This window comes from Balaenoptera borealis (assembly GCF_965194805.1).
Source record: "Balaenoptera borealis genome assembly, chromosome: 4".
NCBI classification, from domain to species: domain Eukaryota; kingdom Metazoa; phylum Chordata; class Mammalia; order Artiodactyla; family Balaenopteridae; genus Balaenoptera; species Balaenoptera borealis.
Genome location: NC_138861.1, coordinates 53071337 through 53087070, shown reverse-complemented (window position 1 = coordinate 53087070; position 15734 = coordinate 53071337). Strand labels below are relative to the sequence as shown.

General features: G+C 40.7%; 1 protein-coding gene across 4 annotated transcripts in view; it reads left to right on the top strand.

Moving 5' to 3' along the window:
• Positions 1 to 8106: 8106 nt before the first annotated feature.
• LOC309627466 (uncharacterized protein) overlaps positions 8107 to 15734 on the top strand; it is a 38822-nt gene continuing 31194 nt past the window's right edge. For all 4 annotated transcript variants that reach the window (XM_082389453.1, XM_082389455.1, XM_082389450.1 and 1 more), the window contains exon 1: positions 8107 to 15690. In XM_082389453.1, the coding sequence (XP_082245579.1) occupies positions 15613 to 15690 (78 nt within the window). In that variant the 5' untranslated portion in view covers positions 8107 to 15612. The remainder of the gene's footprint in view (positions 15691 to 15734) is intronic.

Genomic DNA, 15734 nt, shown 5'->3' with positions numbered 1-15734 from the left:
CTATCTCTAAGATGGGTATAATCCTTACTAAGTCTGTGCCACTAGGCTCAAATAAGATACACCTCAAAGTACTTGTTAAATATAAAGCAATTATAAATGTCAAGTATTATCAGTATTATCTCTACTGAAATGATATAGCATGAGGCATCACTTCATTTTGGGAAGATCAAGAAGGTAATACTTGACTTAAATAACAAAAGACATGTGTTATTTCTGTGTGATAGTTATCCACTTTTTTAAAAAGTGAATGTAGGGCTTCCCTGGTGGCGCAGTGGTTGAGAATCTGCCTGCCAATGCAGGGGACACGGGTTCGTGCCCTGGTCTGGGAAGATCCCACATGCCGCGGAGCAACTGGGCCCGTGAGCCACAGCTACTGAGCCTGCGCGTCTGGAGCTTGTGCTCCTCAACAAGAGAGGCCGCGACAGTGAGAGGCCCGCGCACCGCGATGAAGAGTGGCCCCCACTTGCCACAACTAGAGAGAGCCCTCGCACAGAAACGAAGACCCAATACAGCCATAAATAAATAAATACAATTTAAAAATAATAATAATAATAAAAAAAAAAGTGAATGTAATCTTTAATTATGAAAAAAAAGAAGAAAAAAAAGAAAGCAAAAAAAAAGCACTAGCTTTGCACAGGATCTTTACTACACAGAAAGATGTGCACTTCAGACTCACATCTTAGATGACCTACTTTTTAGTTCCTTTTAGAGGTTTTGAATCATTTAAAATAGAGGTCAACATCAACAAAGATCATTAAGTAGCAGAGGTAGGGCACTGTGCTAGGAATTCAGAGCCCAGAGAAAGGCACCAAATTTGTATTTCAATCTCAGATGCTAGGAGGCACCTCAAGAGGTCATCTAATGAACCCAGTAAGTTTCTCCTATAGCTCCTGCATCAGAGAAAGATCTCAGGATAAAAATCTGGCAAGTATAGTAACCTCTATAAGTGTGGTTCTAGGTAGGACCATCACATCTGTATTGTTTTGAAAGTTTTAAATAATAAATACATTTTGCTTTGTCATGGAAGGAATCAAACAAAAATGATTTGTAGAAGTTAGTAAACTTTTTTAAAGACTGAAGCCAAAAAACATGGTCCTTAGATTCAAAGGACATTCTAGAGATAATGATGCCCAGCCTAAAGCAGGACGCCAGACTCCTTTGCTTGCATCTCACCTATAAGAGTTTTGTTTGTTTGTTTGTTTGTTTATTTATTTTTGGCTGTGTTGGGTCTTTGTTTCTGTGCGAGGGCTTTCTCTAGTTGCGGCGAGCGGGGGCCACTCTTCATCGCGGTGCGCGGGCCTCTCACTGTCGCGGCCTCTCTTGCTGCGGAGCACAGGCTCCAGATGCACAGGCTCAGTAGTTGTGGCTCACGGGCCTAGTTGCTCCGTGGCATGTGGGATCTTCCCAGACCAGGGCTCGAACCCATGTCCCCTGCATTGGCAGGCAGATTCTCAACCACTGTGCCACCAGGGAAGCCCCCCTATAAGAGTTTTGAAGGCTATTTATCTTGTATAGTAGTTTAAGTGAAACATCTAAATTATTTTCATCATAAATAGAAATACTTTCAAAAGATATAATTCTTGGTATGCTGTAAATATTGTATACAATTGATTCTAAATATCATAGCAATTTGACACCCATTATCACACATTAATAAACAAGCTCCTCTTTAAAAGTTGAAAATGCCATATCATTCATCTTTCTCCTTTAACTCTGACTGAACCAAGGTTCAGTACAAGAAACAGAAACCGCTCAAGGCATTTTAAGCAGAAAGGAATTTAATACAGAGAATTAGGTTCGTACAGAATCACCATAACGGGGACTTTCCTGGTGGTCCAGTGGTTAAGACTCCACGCTCCCACTGCAGGAGGCCCAGGTTGGATCCCTGGTCAGGGAACTAGATCCCGCAAGCCGCAACTAAGAGCCCTCATGCCGCAACTAAGAAAAGATCCCGCACGCCACAACTAAGACCCCGCACAGCCAAATAAATAAATAAATAAAACTGTAAAAATAAAAAAACAAAACCGCACCATAACGAGCTCTTAAATAAGCTTGCAAAAGTCCAGCCTAGGCAAATCTACAGAGATAGAAAGTAAATATGTAGTTTCCTAGGAATGGGGTGGGTGGCGGGGAATAGGGAGTGACAACTAATAGGGTAAGTAATTTTATTGGAACACAGCCCTGTCCACTCCTGTACTGTGTATGGTTGCTCTTCCACTACAAGGGGGAGTTGAATACTTGTGACAGAGACCGTATGACTATTTACTATCTAGCCCTTTAAGAAAAAGTTTGCCAATCCCTGCTTTTATTCAAAGATGCCATGTTGAACGGTCAGAAATAAACATGTAACTTTTCACCTTCTCTTCCTTGAAATGAAGCTTATAAATAAGAACCCAGGGCACAGAATGAGACACTGGTGAAAGCAACTCCTCACCAGGCTGTTTATCGCTAATAAGAATTGTAAAACTACAGAGTGGTCCACCTTGCAGATTGAAATTTCCCAGCACACATTTTACAAACTTTATTCTAAATCTAAGATAAACAATAGTTTTGTTTTTAGTGGTAATATTTATAGTACACCAGAAATTGCAGCCTTTGCAACTATTTAAGTTTATGATGAAAAATTTTAGATGTCACCTTAAAAATGTATGTGGAGTACATGGCAGTTTTTGTTTGTTTTTTGTTTGTTTACTTGTTTTCAAAATTCCCAGGGAGGGCATAGTGCAAGCAAAAATGTTTAAAGATCACTGGCCTAAAGATGAAAAGTCATCTTTGATTTTAGCAAGAGCCCTAGATGGATGTATAACATCCCCCTCCCTAATTAGAATTATCAGAATTACCTTAAAAGTTAGCTATCTTGGGACTTCCCTGGCAGTCCAGTAGTTAAGACTCTGAGCTTCCAATGCAGGGGGTGCAGTTTCGATCCCTGGTCAGGGAACTAAGATCCTACATGCCATGTGGTGCGACTAAAAAAAAAGTTAGCTATCTTTTTTTCTAATTATTAAGACACATAGTGTCTCTGTTCATTCAGTATATCACATTATAGAGGTTTCCAGAAGAAAAGATCTATACATAAGTTAGTCTGAGTATGGATACATAAGTGAAGGGAAACTAGCATTGATAGAGCATCCACTGTTTGCCAGATTCTCTACATAAATTATCTTATTAAATCCACATAATTACACTTCGAGCCATGTATTATTATGTTAATCCCATTTTTCAGCTAAAAAGCAAAACTGATACCAAGTGAGTTTAGGCAATATACTTTAGACCCATACAGCTAGTACGCAACAGGACTAGGATACAAACCCAAGACTGTTTGACATGAAAGCCCATGTACTTTCTACTCCCTGCACCACTTGGTTCAGCTTTCTTATACCTCAGGTCTGTATTTGCATGTGTCTGAGTCTATGACATGCAAATATTCTGGAACCTACAGTGATAATACTAGTTCCTAACAGTCCCTGACACTTAGTTCCCCTGAAATCATCAGGTGACAGTAGTCAAATTATGTAACAACCAATGGGGCATCAGCACCAGCCACTCTAAACCGATGCCAGCATAAAGATGGGTACAGGGCTACCTGGGTTTACCAACTGAATTTCAACCCTGACTGCACCTAAAACCAAACCATTTTTCAGATAAAGAAGCTAAAGACTAAGAGATTAATGTCCTGCCAAATGTTGTACCATCAGTTACCGGTTGGACCAGAATAGAACACCAGTCTCCAGAATCTCCTGTATTTTAGTGATTGATTGACAAGTGTGTGAATGACTGACAAAACTCTGTTTTCTTTCTTTTACAATCTAAAAGAACTCAGGATGGCTTCATGTATACAATCTCCAGCGCCGGAGCATGGGCATTACAGGATGGTTTCAAATAAGCAACTAAAGGTTCAGGATAAATCTGTGAATATCTGTTAAATGATTCCAGTCCTGATACCTGCCCTACTTCTCTTCCTTTTGTACCTCATCATCCACTGCTTGCATTTTACCAATGGAGAATGGTGCAACTCACAGTGCATGCAGAAAACCTAAGGATTTTGTTAAATTGCGGTCTAATTCAGTAGATCTGGGGTGAGGGCCAAGATTCTGCATTTTTAACAAGCTCCCAAGCGATGCCCGTGTTGCTGATCAGGAAACCATGCTTTAAGGAAGAAGGACTTAGACCACATTGTATGAGGAGTGTTACTTTACACAAGGATTTTCTAAATTAAAATAATAATAATAATAAAGATTAAATGATGTTTAGGATTACCCAAATTGACAGTCTCTAAAATCTATATTTCTGAGCACTGAACTCTAACCAGTAAGCAAGTTGCTTCATCTGATGTGTTGGGAAATGGAATTATCACACCTCCTTAGCAAAAAAACAAAACAAAACAAAAAAACTATTATATGAACATACCTACTCTGGATCACATTATCTTTTATACTTTAATAAAAGTAATGACGCTGCCTAGAAGAATACCTACTAAAAGTGTATGCTCCATTTTTCTCATGGCTAGAAATTCATGAGATTCTATTTCCCTTTTACTTGGCTCGTTACTCTTCGCGCTGCTTTCTAAAAACAACTCTACCACCAAGTGGACAATACGAAAATCGGTTTATATGATACAGTATTCAGGCTTTTTCCAAATCCATCCTCCAACTTCACAGGTTAGTGAAGGGTTATTAATTCTGGGCTAATAAATAGAACCCCAGTAGAACTCACTACTTTAAGATGGACAATCTCAAAATAAGCCATATTAATGAAACATTTTCCAGTACCATTTAAACGATGACATCTGAACAGAACCGACAGTGCTGATCAGAGAATGTGTAACAACAGGTTAAATATTTTCCTCCATGGACACCAATGATTAGAATACATGATTAAAGCAGTTTTCTAACATTTGAACTCATACTAAGTAGTAGTTCACAACCACAGATCTTGAACAATGAAAGCAACATGGTTTTCACTGCTTTTATCTTGCATTTTTATAATTCTATGCCTACTTCAAAAGCAGGGAAATGGAAACAAGCAACATTACAGAGAAGTATAATTCAGTGAAGAGCACCAGGTCCCTTCCACTGTGGGGAGTGTGCTGTGCCCCTTCCCTTCACTCTGGCTCAGGCACGTAATTTATTTTGGCCAACAGGATATTAGTAGATGTAACACAAGCAGAGCCTTGGAAAGAGCTTGCTTGATTGAGTTTATCTGTACTTGCTCCTCTGCTATCACCATGAGAACATGCCTTCTGTATTTATTTGTTTATAGAATTTGTATTTAGGATTTTTATTTCTATAAATTTCCCTCTAAGGACTGTTTTAGCTCCATCCTATATTTTGGCATGTTGTGTTTTCATTTTCATTCATGTCAAAGTATGAGGGAATATCTCTGGTGATTTCTTCTTTGGCCCATTGGTTATTTTAGGAGTATGTTATTTAATTTTCACACATTTTGAGTTTTGCAAAATTTCTTCTATAATTGGTTTCTAATTTTATTGAATTGTGATTAGAGAAAATATTTTGTAATTATTTCAATACTTTTAAATTTATTGAGGCTTATTTTATGGCCCAATATATGGTCTACCCCGTAGAATGTTCCGTGTGCACTTAAGAAGAATGTACATTGTGCTGTTTTAGGGTGGAGTATTCTACAGTTGTCTATTAGTCTAGTTGGTGTAGAGTGTTATACAATTCTTCAATTTCCTTGTTGATTTTCTGCCTATTTGTTCTACCTATTATTGAAAGTGGGGCATTGAAGTCCCAACTATTTTTTTTTTCTTTTGGCCGCACCTCACGGCTTGTGGGATCTTAGTTCCCCAACCAGGTATTGAATGCATGCCCCCTGCAGTGGAAGCATGGAGTCCTAACCACTGGACAGCCAGGGAATTCCCCCAATCTCTACCTTTTAACTGGAGAGTATAATCCATTTATACTTAATTACTGATAAGGTAGGATTTACATCTGCCATTTTGCTATTTGTTTTCTACATATCTGATGTTTTTTTGTTTCTCGATTCCTCTAATACTGTATTCTTTTGTGTTAAATAGACATTTTCTGGTGTTCCATTTTAGTTCCCTTGTCAATTCTTTTATTATGTATTTTTGAGTTATTTTCTTACTGGTTGCCCTGGTGATTACAATTAACATCTTAATTTATAACAATCTGGTTCTGATTAACACTTAACTTAATTTCAATAGTATGTAAAAAAATTGCTCTAAACAGCTCCATTCCCCACCACTCCTCTATGCTGTTATTACCATAAATTACCTCTGTATACCTTGTGTACTCATCAGCATATATTTATAGTTATCTTTATGCAGTTGTCTTAGATCAGATATGAGAGGGGAAAAGAGTAACAAACAAAAGCTATATTTTTATTATCTTTCATATTTAGCTATGTTTACCCACTTTACCAGTGTTCTTTACGTCTTCATGTGGATTTGGGTTACTGTATAGTGTCCTTACTGTTTAGTTTTTCATACAGGGCAGATCTGCTAGAAATGAACTCTCTCAGTTCCTGTTTATCTGGCAATGTCTTAATTTCTCCTTGCCAGATATAGAATTCTTTGTTGGCAGGTTTTTTTTTTCTTTTAGCACTTTAAATATGTCATCTAACTGTCTTCTGGTTTCCATGGCTTTTGATGAGAAATCAGCTGTTAATGTTATTGAGGTTCCTATATGTGTGATGAGTCCCTTCTCTCTTGCTATTTTCAAGATTCTATCTTTGCCTTTGGCTTTCAATGGTTTGATTATGTTGTGTCTCAGTGTGGATCTCTGAGTTTACCCTACGTGGAATTTTTGAACATCTTGGGTGTGTAGATGAATGTTTTCCATCAAATTTATGAAATTTTCAGCCATTATTTCTTCAGTTATTTTTTTTCTGCCCTTTTCTCACCCTCATTTCCTCTAGAACTTCCATTATGCTTATGCTAGTACATTTGTTGGTGTCCCATTGGTTTGTTCAGCTTTGTTCATTTTTCTTCATTCCTTTCCCCAGACTTGATACTATCAATATATTCATCTTCAAGTTCCCTGATTCTTTTTTCTGCCTGTTCAGATCTGCTGTTGAGCTCCACTAGTGATTTCTTTCATTTCAGTTTTTGTACTTTTAAGCTCCAGAGTTTCCATTCTTTTCTTTTCATAATTTCTGTCTCTTCATTGATATTCTCTACTTGGTGAGATGTTGTTATCACACATAAATTCTTTAGATATGGTTTGCTTTAGCTGTTTGGAATATTTAAAATAGTTGATTTAAAGCCTTTGTCTTGTAAGTTCAACATCTGGGTTTCCTTAGGTACAATTTCTACTGACTGCACTTTTTCCATGCACACAGCATATTTTCTTTCTTCTGTTTTTAAAATTATGCCTTGTGATTTTTTTAATATTTTTAAATTATGTCTCACAATTTTTTGTTAAAAACTAAACATTTAAAATAATATAAAGTGACAACTCTGGCAATCAGATTTGCTCACACTACCTACACTTGTTACAGTTGTTGCTATTTGTTTAGTGACTTTCCTGAACTAATTCTGTAAAGTCTACATTCTTTGTCATGTTAGTGTCTCTACTTGGTTAACTCATTAGTGAGCTAATGATTAGACAGAAATTTCCTTAAACCTCTGGAACCAATCAATCTCCCAGGTTTTGCTATGAGTGGCTCTGTGTGGATACTGGAGCATGCCTTTAAAACTCAGTTTATAACTCCACCTTAGCCTTCACTTCCTGCTTGCATAGAACCTCGTGGTCAATTAGGAGCGAGAGCTTAGGGCCTTCTCAGGTCTTTTCTAAGCATGCTCACAGCTCTTCCATGTACCTGGCTTTCTAAATTACCAAGAATATTTCAGAGCTTTTCAAAAGCCCCTATGAACAGTGCATTCACCATAATGTAGTCTACCGTTTCCCTCAACTGCTATCCATCTTAGGCACCTGCAAAGTTAAAATCTTTGCCTTTAATTGTTCTTGATAATGCCCCCTGTGGGAGGAGAAGGTTTTTAGCATTGAGTGAGCCCTGAGCTAGCCTCGTAAGTGAAGTCTCCCAGGGAACCACCAGACAAACCAGATAATAACAATTCTATAAGAATGAGGCTTTGAATAAATCCCATATACATTTTGCCAAGCTGCCCAGAAATGTGGGCTGTTAGTTTTTAAGGCTATTACATAGCTGGAAAGTGGGGGCGGGGTGGACTATGGCAAGTTAAAATGCCACAGAGCTCACTGTTCATACCAAGATTCAGCCATTTTTCTTGAATAAACAATTCCTGGGTTACTACAAGCCTTTGGTTAATTTCCAGAGTTCTAAAAAAGTTGATTCTGAAAATTTTTGACAGTTTTTCCATTTCTCTTAAGGAGGGGAAAATCTTTGGAGGTCCTTTTTTCTGCCATTTTTGCTGCCATTCTCCCATAACCTTTTTTAAGCCAAAAATGATCCAAACCACAGCTAAATACAAAAGCACTAGTAGGCAGACCCCAGCATCATGGGAATGAAGAGTTAGGAGTTGTGAAGTAATGAAGACATAACAAAGAGCCTATGTCTTCTGTGAAATTGTCCCATAAGGCCCATGCAGAATACCCACTAATTTCCAACACCTCTTCATCTCCTTTTAATTAAACCTGCTCTTCCTTACACCAGCACTAAGATAAATGAGAGTAAGCTAATTCAATCTTATTAATTCCCTGTTTTGTTTAATCACTAGAGATTGTTTTCTACTCTTTCTATTTCAAATACACCTTGACTCAGTTACAATATTTCTGCAGAGGAATGTGCTCTACATTCCAAACAATCACTTTATAAACTTTTTAAACCCAACAGATTTGTTAACAAAAAATTAGCTGTCTGCAATTAATGGCTGAGACCAATATTGTAAAAAATAAGTGGTGTAGGCTGGTAGATAACTGGAGCCCTCTGAAGGAAGTAACACTTAAGCTGGATTTTGAAGGATGGAAGAGGAATTAGGAGAATGTGGGGAAAGATTATATGTCCAAGAGTTTCCAGCCCGGAATCAGCATAATATGATGTCAGATCAGTGAGCAGACTATAGTGGTAAATAATGTGGGAAGGAGAATAAGGTTAAACTTAGGGAGATACTGGGGTTTAAGAAGACAACAGAAAACCTTAAACAACAGACAGAGAATTTTGGACTCCACTTGTAGGACAACAGTTCACAACCATTTTCTCTCTTCCAATGCACTTGAGAGATGCAATTGCTCCCAGTGCCAGCAATGGCACACAATTCAAGAGATCCTCAAATATGGGAATGAGGTAGTGAGGACGATATCAGAATATCTGAGGAGGAAGGGTGATAAGGGACATGAGAAATTTCAAAAAACCCACTTGAAATTCTGATATTCCTTCCTTCAGCACTCCACTCATCCCTGCACACCTCCCTCAGTAGGAATGGGAAGCCACAAGAGACTTTTGAAGAAAACACTGTCCTTTTTAAAGTGCTTCATGGCTGCTTGTTAAAGTATTTCATGGAGTAACTGCCTAATTTCCAAAACACTAGACAAGTCTATTTCTGCACTTTCCAAAGGTAATTCATAGAATAGTCATCCCATAGATACCGTTTGTTAAAAAGGTTCAGTCCACATAAGTTTGGGAAATCTCACATCACATCCCTTTCTGTCAGAGATTCACAAACCATATTAATTAGCCTACCAAAGGATCTAAGGACTCCCACAGTAGAGAAACCGGTTCAGTTTTTTTAACCCAGAGTTTCCACACACTTATTTGATCACAGATTTTATTCCCACGTAACACCTGTTAATATCCAAGCATTCCACAGAAAAAGTTGAGAAACTCTGGCCTATGTTAGTTTGTACATGGTTGGAGCATGTCACACGTGGCTCTGTACCCACCACAGACTTTCTTATGCGAGACAATAAAGCATTTTGTCCCCACTCCCCATAACCTTTCCTGTCTGCTCTCATTTGCCTCTTCAGTTCCTCATGCAGAGAAGAACCCAACTCCAGCCCTCATTTCTACCCTGTAAGTACCCCCCAAATGGCTTTATTCAGTGGGGATGGTGAAGTGAGGCTTCTGGGTTCGTCAGTGTTTTTCTGGGACCCTCACCAATGTCCATCCCCCAAATCTGAGCTAAGTAACCGACCTGACTAAAAGAGAAAACAGCCTGGAGAACCTGAGGGCACTTGTGGGTCTGCCTGTGTAATTAACTAGAAGAACGGGAAGGGTTGTGAAAAGCTGCTGAGCAAGGGCCAAAGAAAAGAGAACAGACCTGTCTGGACCTGAATGAGTTACAAAAGCAGATGAGAATGAAAACGAGGAACGGCCTTCTTCCTAGCTCTCATTTCCTTCTTCTGCAAATGCCCTGAGCGGCCTTTTTAATTCTTCCCCAGCACAGCTGTAGTCAGCTTTCTCCTTCAAAGCTGTGCTCTGTGCGCCCTCTGCTGGCCCTGACCAGCAGTTAGATTTAAAACCAACTGCCCCATAAAAGTTACATTTGGGTGGCCTACAGAGATCTTTGCCATCTGCATATCCTCTCTTAAACTTAGCTACACTTCCTAGCAAAGATGAGAGTTCAACTTCTTTTGTATCAGCAACAACAAAAAGTTGGGGGGGATGATAAAAAAGGAACTATAAAATAATTATATTCATACTATGAAATGCAGCCCACCTATATTGTGTCCACAATTGTGCGAGGCACTGAAGATTTAAAAATTAATAATACTCGGCCCCTACTCTCAGGAAACTTACAAGTTAGAGAGAGGAGGCCAACATACAGCACATTTCTCAAAGGGAAGAGTTTTAGAAAATTTCTGTAACATGTGCCTCGAATGATGATTCCAATATGTTCACTGAATCTATAAAGAATCAATTCAATATACCAGACCATGCCTTCTTAAATGTGCCTCTTATTGGATAGATGTGGTTACATGACAATATGAACTCATAATGATCATGGAACACCTGCTGGGGGCCAGTCACGAAATGCTTTATATGTTAGCTCATTTTGTGAATTAGGTTCAGAGGTGAGCCTAAGGAAGAAACTGAGGTTCAGAGATGCCAAGATTACACAACCAGAACGTGGCAAAGTCAGCATTCAAGTCCAGGCCTGCTTGACTCCAAGGTCCCTTCAATCTCTCCCCACTATCTCGATCACGATCCAGTTTACACAAATATCACTGCTACCTGAGGTTCCCCTCCACTTGGTCATTAAGTATAATGGAAAAGCCTAATAAGATGGTCAACAATAGTATCTCACGTCATGTTCATATTGAGCAAAGCATTATGTGAGGACCCTGGCCTTAAGGAGTTTACAATATAATGGAGCAGGAGCTACATGCAAAATAAATTAAATGCAGCCAACAGATTTTCCACACGCCAGAAACAGCTAGCTTGAAAACATAATGGAAAACAAATTCCACTAACAAGAGCACCCAAAGTACCCCAGAATAAACATTTAAAAATTTGTCAAGCCGGGCTTCCCTGGTGGCGCAGTGGTTAAGAATCCGCCTGCCAATGTAGGGGACACGGGTTCGAGCCCTGGTCCGGGAAGATCCCACATGCCGCGGAGCAATTAAGCCCGTGCGCCACAACTACTGAGCCTGCGCTCTAGAGCCTGCGAGCCACAACTACTGAAGCCCGTGCGCCTAGAGCCCGTGCTCTGCAACAAGAAAAGCCACCGCAATGAGAAGCCCACGCACTGCAGTAAAGAGTAGCCCCTACTCGCCACAACTAGAGAAAGCCTGCAAGCAGCAACAAAGACCCAATGCAGCCAAAAATAAATAAATAAATAAATAAATAAACCAAAACAAAACAAGGACTTCCCTGGTGGTCCAGTGGTTAAAGACTCCGTGCTTCCACTGCATGGGGCATGGGTTTGATCCCTGGCCGGGAACTAAGATCCTGCATACAGCACCTCACGGTCAAAAAAAAAAAAAAATAGAGTTCAGAAAAAATGTTATTCATTAATGTTAAATGTAAAATGCATAAAAAAGAAAAGACAAATATAAATTAGATCACTGCAATGGTTATTTTCATGGGATGGTAAGGAGATTTTTACTGCTGTATTGTTTGAATTTCAATAGTGATCACACACTACAAGAAAAAAAACTATAAAAATATTTCCACTTCTGAAAAACAACAATAAGTAAAAGAAGAGTCCTTTACAGGAGAACTTAATACTTTACAAGAAGCATCTTGAATTAGTGAGTGCTTGAAAGTCTCCAGCTTGTGGAATATTTGGAAACTCTCTAGTGACCTAAGAAATTGGATGATTCAAAATTAGTGACTTTTCCTTCTGAGATGCTAGTCTCTAAAAAGCAATGACAGGCTTCCCTGGTGGCGCAGTGGTTGAGAATCTGCCTGCCAGTGCGGGGGACACGGGTTCGAGCCCTGGTCTGGGAAGATCCCACATGCCGCGGAGTGACTAGGCCCGTGAGCCACAACTACTGAGCCTGCGCGTCTGGAGCCTGTGCTCCACAACAAGAGAGGCCGCGATAGTGAGAGGCCCGAGCACCGCGATGAAGAGTGGCCCCCACTTGCCACAACTAGAGAAAGCCCTCGCACAGAAACGAAGACCCAACACAGCCATAAATAAATAAATAAATAAATAATAATTAAAAGGTGCTAATAATTTAAAAAAAAAAAAAAAAAAAAGCAATGACCGTAGATTTGCTGGTCCATGAAAGTAGTCATGAGGTCTAAAAGCTTGTTTTAAAAGAAATGGACGAAAGTGAAATGTCCCCCTTCTCCTTCCCAGGGGTCCATCTTCTCTTTCTGCTCCACCCTCAAGATTTTGCCAAACGATCAAGGGAAAGACAGAAATACCTGCGCTGTTTTATATTACCTGCTGTGGTTTTTATTCTCAATGATTCCTTTTGCATAAAAATAGAAAACACAGAAAATGGAGGAGGAGGTGGAGGAGGAACAGAGGATGAAGAGCGGGGAGCGAAGGCAAAGACTCTCAGCTCTAAATCTTTCAGAATAGGTTCTGGAAACTCCCCGAAGACAGAGTCCGTGGAAAGAAAAGGTTGGTGACAGCAGAAGCCAACAGTAATGCCACAAGTTGGGAAGAATGCCTGAAGGGTGGGCAGCTCCCCACCTGGGCCTGCTGGAGTCTCCCCAGGCTGGAGGAGGGCAGAGGGTCCATAGGAAGCGATCCAGCCACAGAGCCCCGGCTGGGAGATGAGGGGTGATGGAGTGTGGGATGCGAAGACTCTCAGCCAACTGGGGATCCAAGGGCTTGCTTCCCAGGTGAGGTGAAGTCTGAGAGCTGCTCCCCCATGACAACAGTCTGACAGCATGACAGGAGGGGTGGCAGCATGCTGTGTTGGCCAGAGTCCTGAGACAGCCTCTTGAACCTCCCAAAGCCTCAGAATGGCATGAGGGAGCAGCAGAAAGTGTCCTTTGCCCCTAAGAGGGCTACAAAAGCAGTTGCGAAAGAACCACAGTGCATGAGGGAGCCTGCAGGTTCCAAGTAGAGCGTGTGAACTGATGACCACAGACAGAAAACAAACATTAGCAGCAGATGCCACCTTAGAGAGACGAAGATCATGACTAAGGAGATCTCCCCTCCACCAAGTTCCTCACACACATAGATGCACGCCGCCCCCCCCCATGTAGAAAGCAGGGAAGGGGGAAATTCTGAGTTCACTGAGGACACCTCGCACTGACTAGATTAAGCTCAGATATCGGGTAACATGAGGCTCACGAGAAAGGTCGAGTTGTATTATAAATTATGTTTTATGTTGCTGTAGGCCGGAATTTGTGGGCTGTGCAAAGTTGACCCATCACACTAGCTTCACAGGATTGTTTTAATATGACAAGGTGAGCGCAAGAGAGGGACAGTCCCATATACACCTCTCCAATTATCAGATGCTTGTTGTTACTACAGCTCATGATTTCATTGCCCCGTGGCTTCCAGCTCCACTATTTACTAAACAGAAGGAGCAACGCAATGTGGCCAAGTTTATTAAGCTTATTTTTACAGTAAGCAAGAATATACCAATGCATTACCTCAGAGTTAACATATTTCATTTTCCCACATATAAGTAATGTGACCAGTGCTTGTAATTCACTCAACCCACCTGTAACATGAGATATTATCTCTAAGTTGGTAAGACACATTGATTCAATATTTCCTTTATATAAAATGATTCAACAAGGCATTTTTCTCAGGCGCTACGGTCCAGACCAGTTTTGCTGCTTGCTTGTCAAATACAATTTGATTGTGCTGGGTTAAAATAAACTCAGTCAACTACCTGTCTTCACTTCCTGCCAGGCACCCCAGAAGGACATCGACTGTTTTTCCTTTAAAGTTACACCATTGGAAGCAAGAAAGTAGTTGTCATTAATGTATTTATCATACTAAAGATTGCAACTACATATCTATGGTATGCTAAGTATTTTGCATAATTACTTAATTTAAACTTGAGAACTATCCCTATTTTATAAATTAGCAAACCGAGTCTCAGAGAGTTAAGTTACGATAAAGGCACAGAGTAAATGGCAATGCCTATATTTTGGATCCAAGTGTGTCTGGCTTCTTCCAACTCTACCACAATGTCTTGCTAATGAAAATATCTAAGCTTATGCACAGGGAGATCAGCTCGGTGCTTTGTGTCCACCTAGAGGGATGGGATAGGGAGGGTGGGAGGGAGACGCAAGAGGGAGGAGATATGGGGATGTACATATACGTATAGCTGATTCACTTTGTTATACAGCAGAAACTAACACACCATTGTAAAGCAATTATACTCCAATAAAGATGTTAAAAAAAAAAAAAAAAGAAAATATCTAAGCTTATCTGAAGCACTTTTAAAAATTCTTGTCAAGAAACTCGAGGTCTAGGATAACAAGTCATTCTACCACTCCTACCCTTCTCATCTCCTACCCACTCCACCACACACCCTTCCTCTGCCACACACTCACATCCATTCCCTGAACCCGCCTGCCTTCTTCCAAGCCTTCACAGAGCTGTTCCCTCTACTTAGACTGTCCTACCTTTCCTCCCCACTTAAGAGAATTCCAACCCACCCTCTCCATCGGACAGTGACTTTGAAAGCTTTGCTCCCTCTCCCAGGGAGAATTAGCTGCCTCCACTCCAGCTTGTGCGATTAGTTTATCTTTCAATCATAGCGCACACCTATCACTTGAGATTGGCACTTGTCTACATGTGCCTCTGCGACCACTACTAGAACATGAACTCCTAAAAGTCAGGGTCTGGAACCTATCTTTTTGCATACCTGTTAGTCCAAGCACTTAGGGAGCGCACAGCGGGAGTTCAACAAGTACTTGCTGAATTCATGAATGAATCGCATTTTAAATCAAGGTCTATATTTTACATGTCCTAGATTGCGAATGAATCCTACGTAGGTAAACACTGTGAAGTAACTGGCTCATAAATGATTTTAAGGATGACCACGAAGAAAGGCTTCACTTTACCAAAGCCAGTTTTTCCAGAGACTTCGCCAGGTCTCATCACAGTTTCAGCCCAGGCAAGGGAGGGCCCCCGCCTCCCTCCCCCTTCCCTGCCAATCAATCAATCGCTCCTCGCGCCTGCGCAGCCACCGCCCCTCCCGGAGCCACGCCCCAGTCAGCGCCCCGAGACTGTCGCGGGCGGTTAGGTCCGGCGGGAACCTGTACTTCACTAGCTCGCCCACTATGACGATCACCTACAGCTGCATTGCAAATGGCCGAGCCGTGCTAGCGGAGCTGGCCCTAACCGGCGGCTCTTATCAGGTACCCCTGGGTCGTCACCTCGGCCTTCGCAGGTTCCGCTTTTC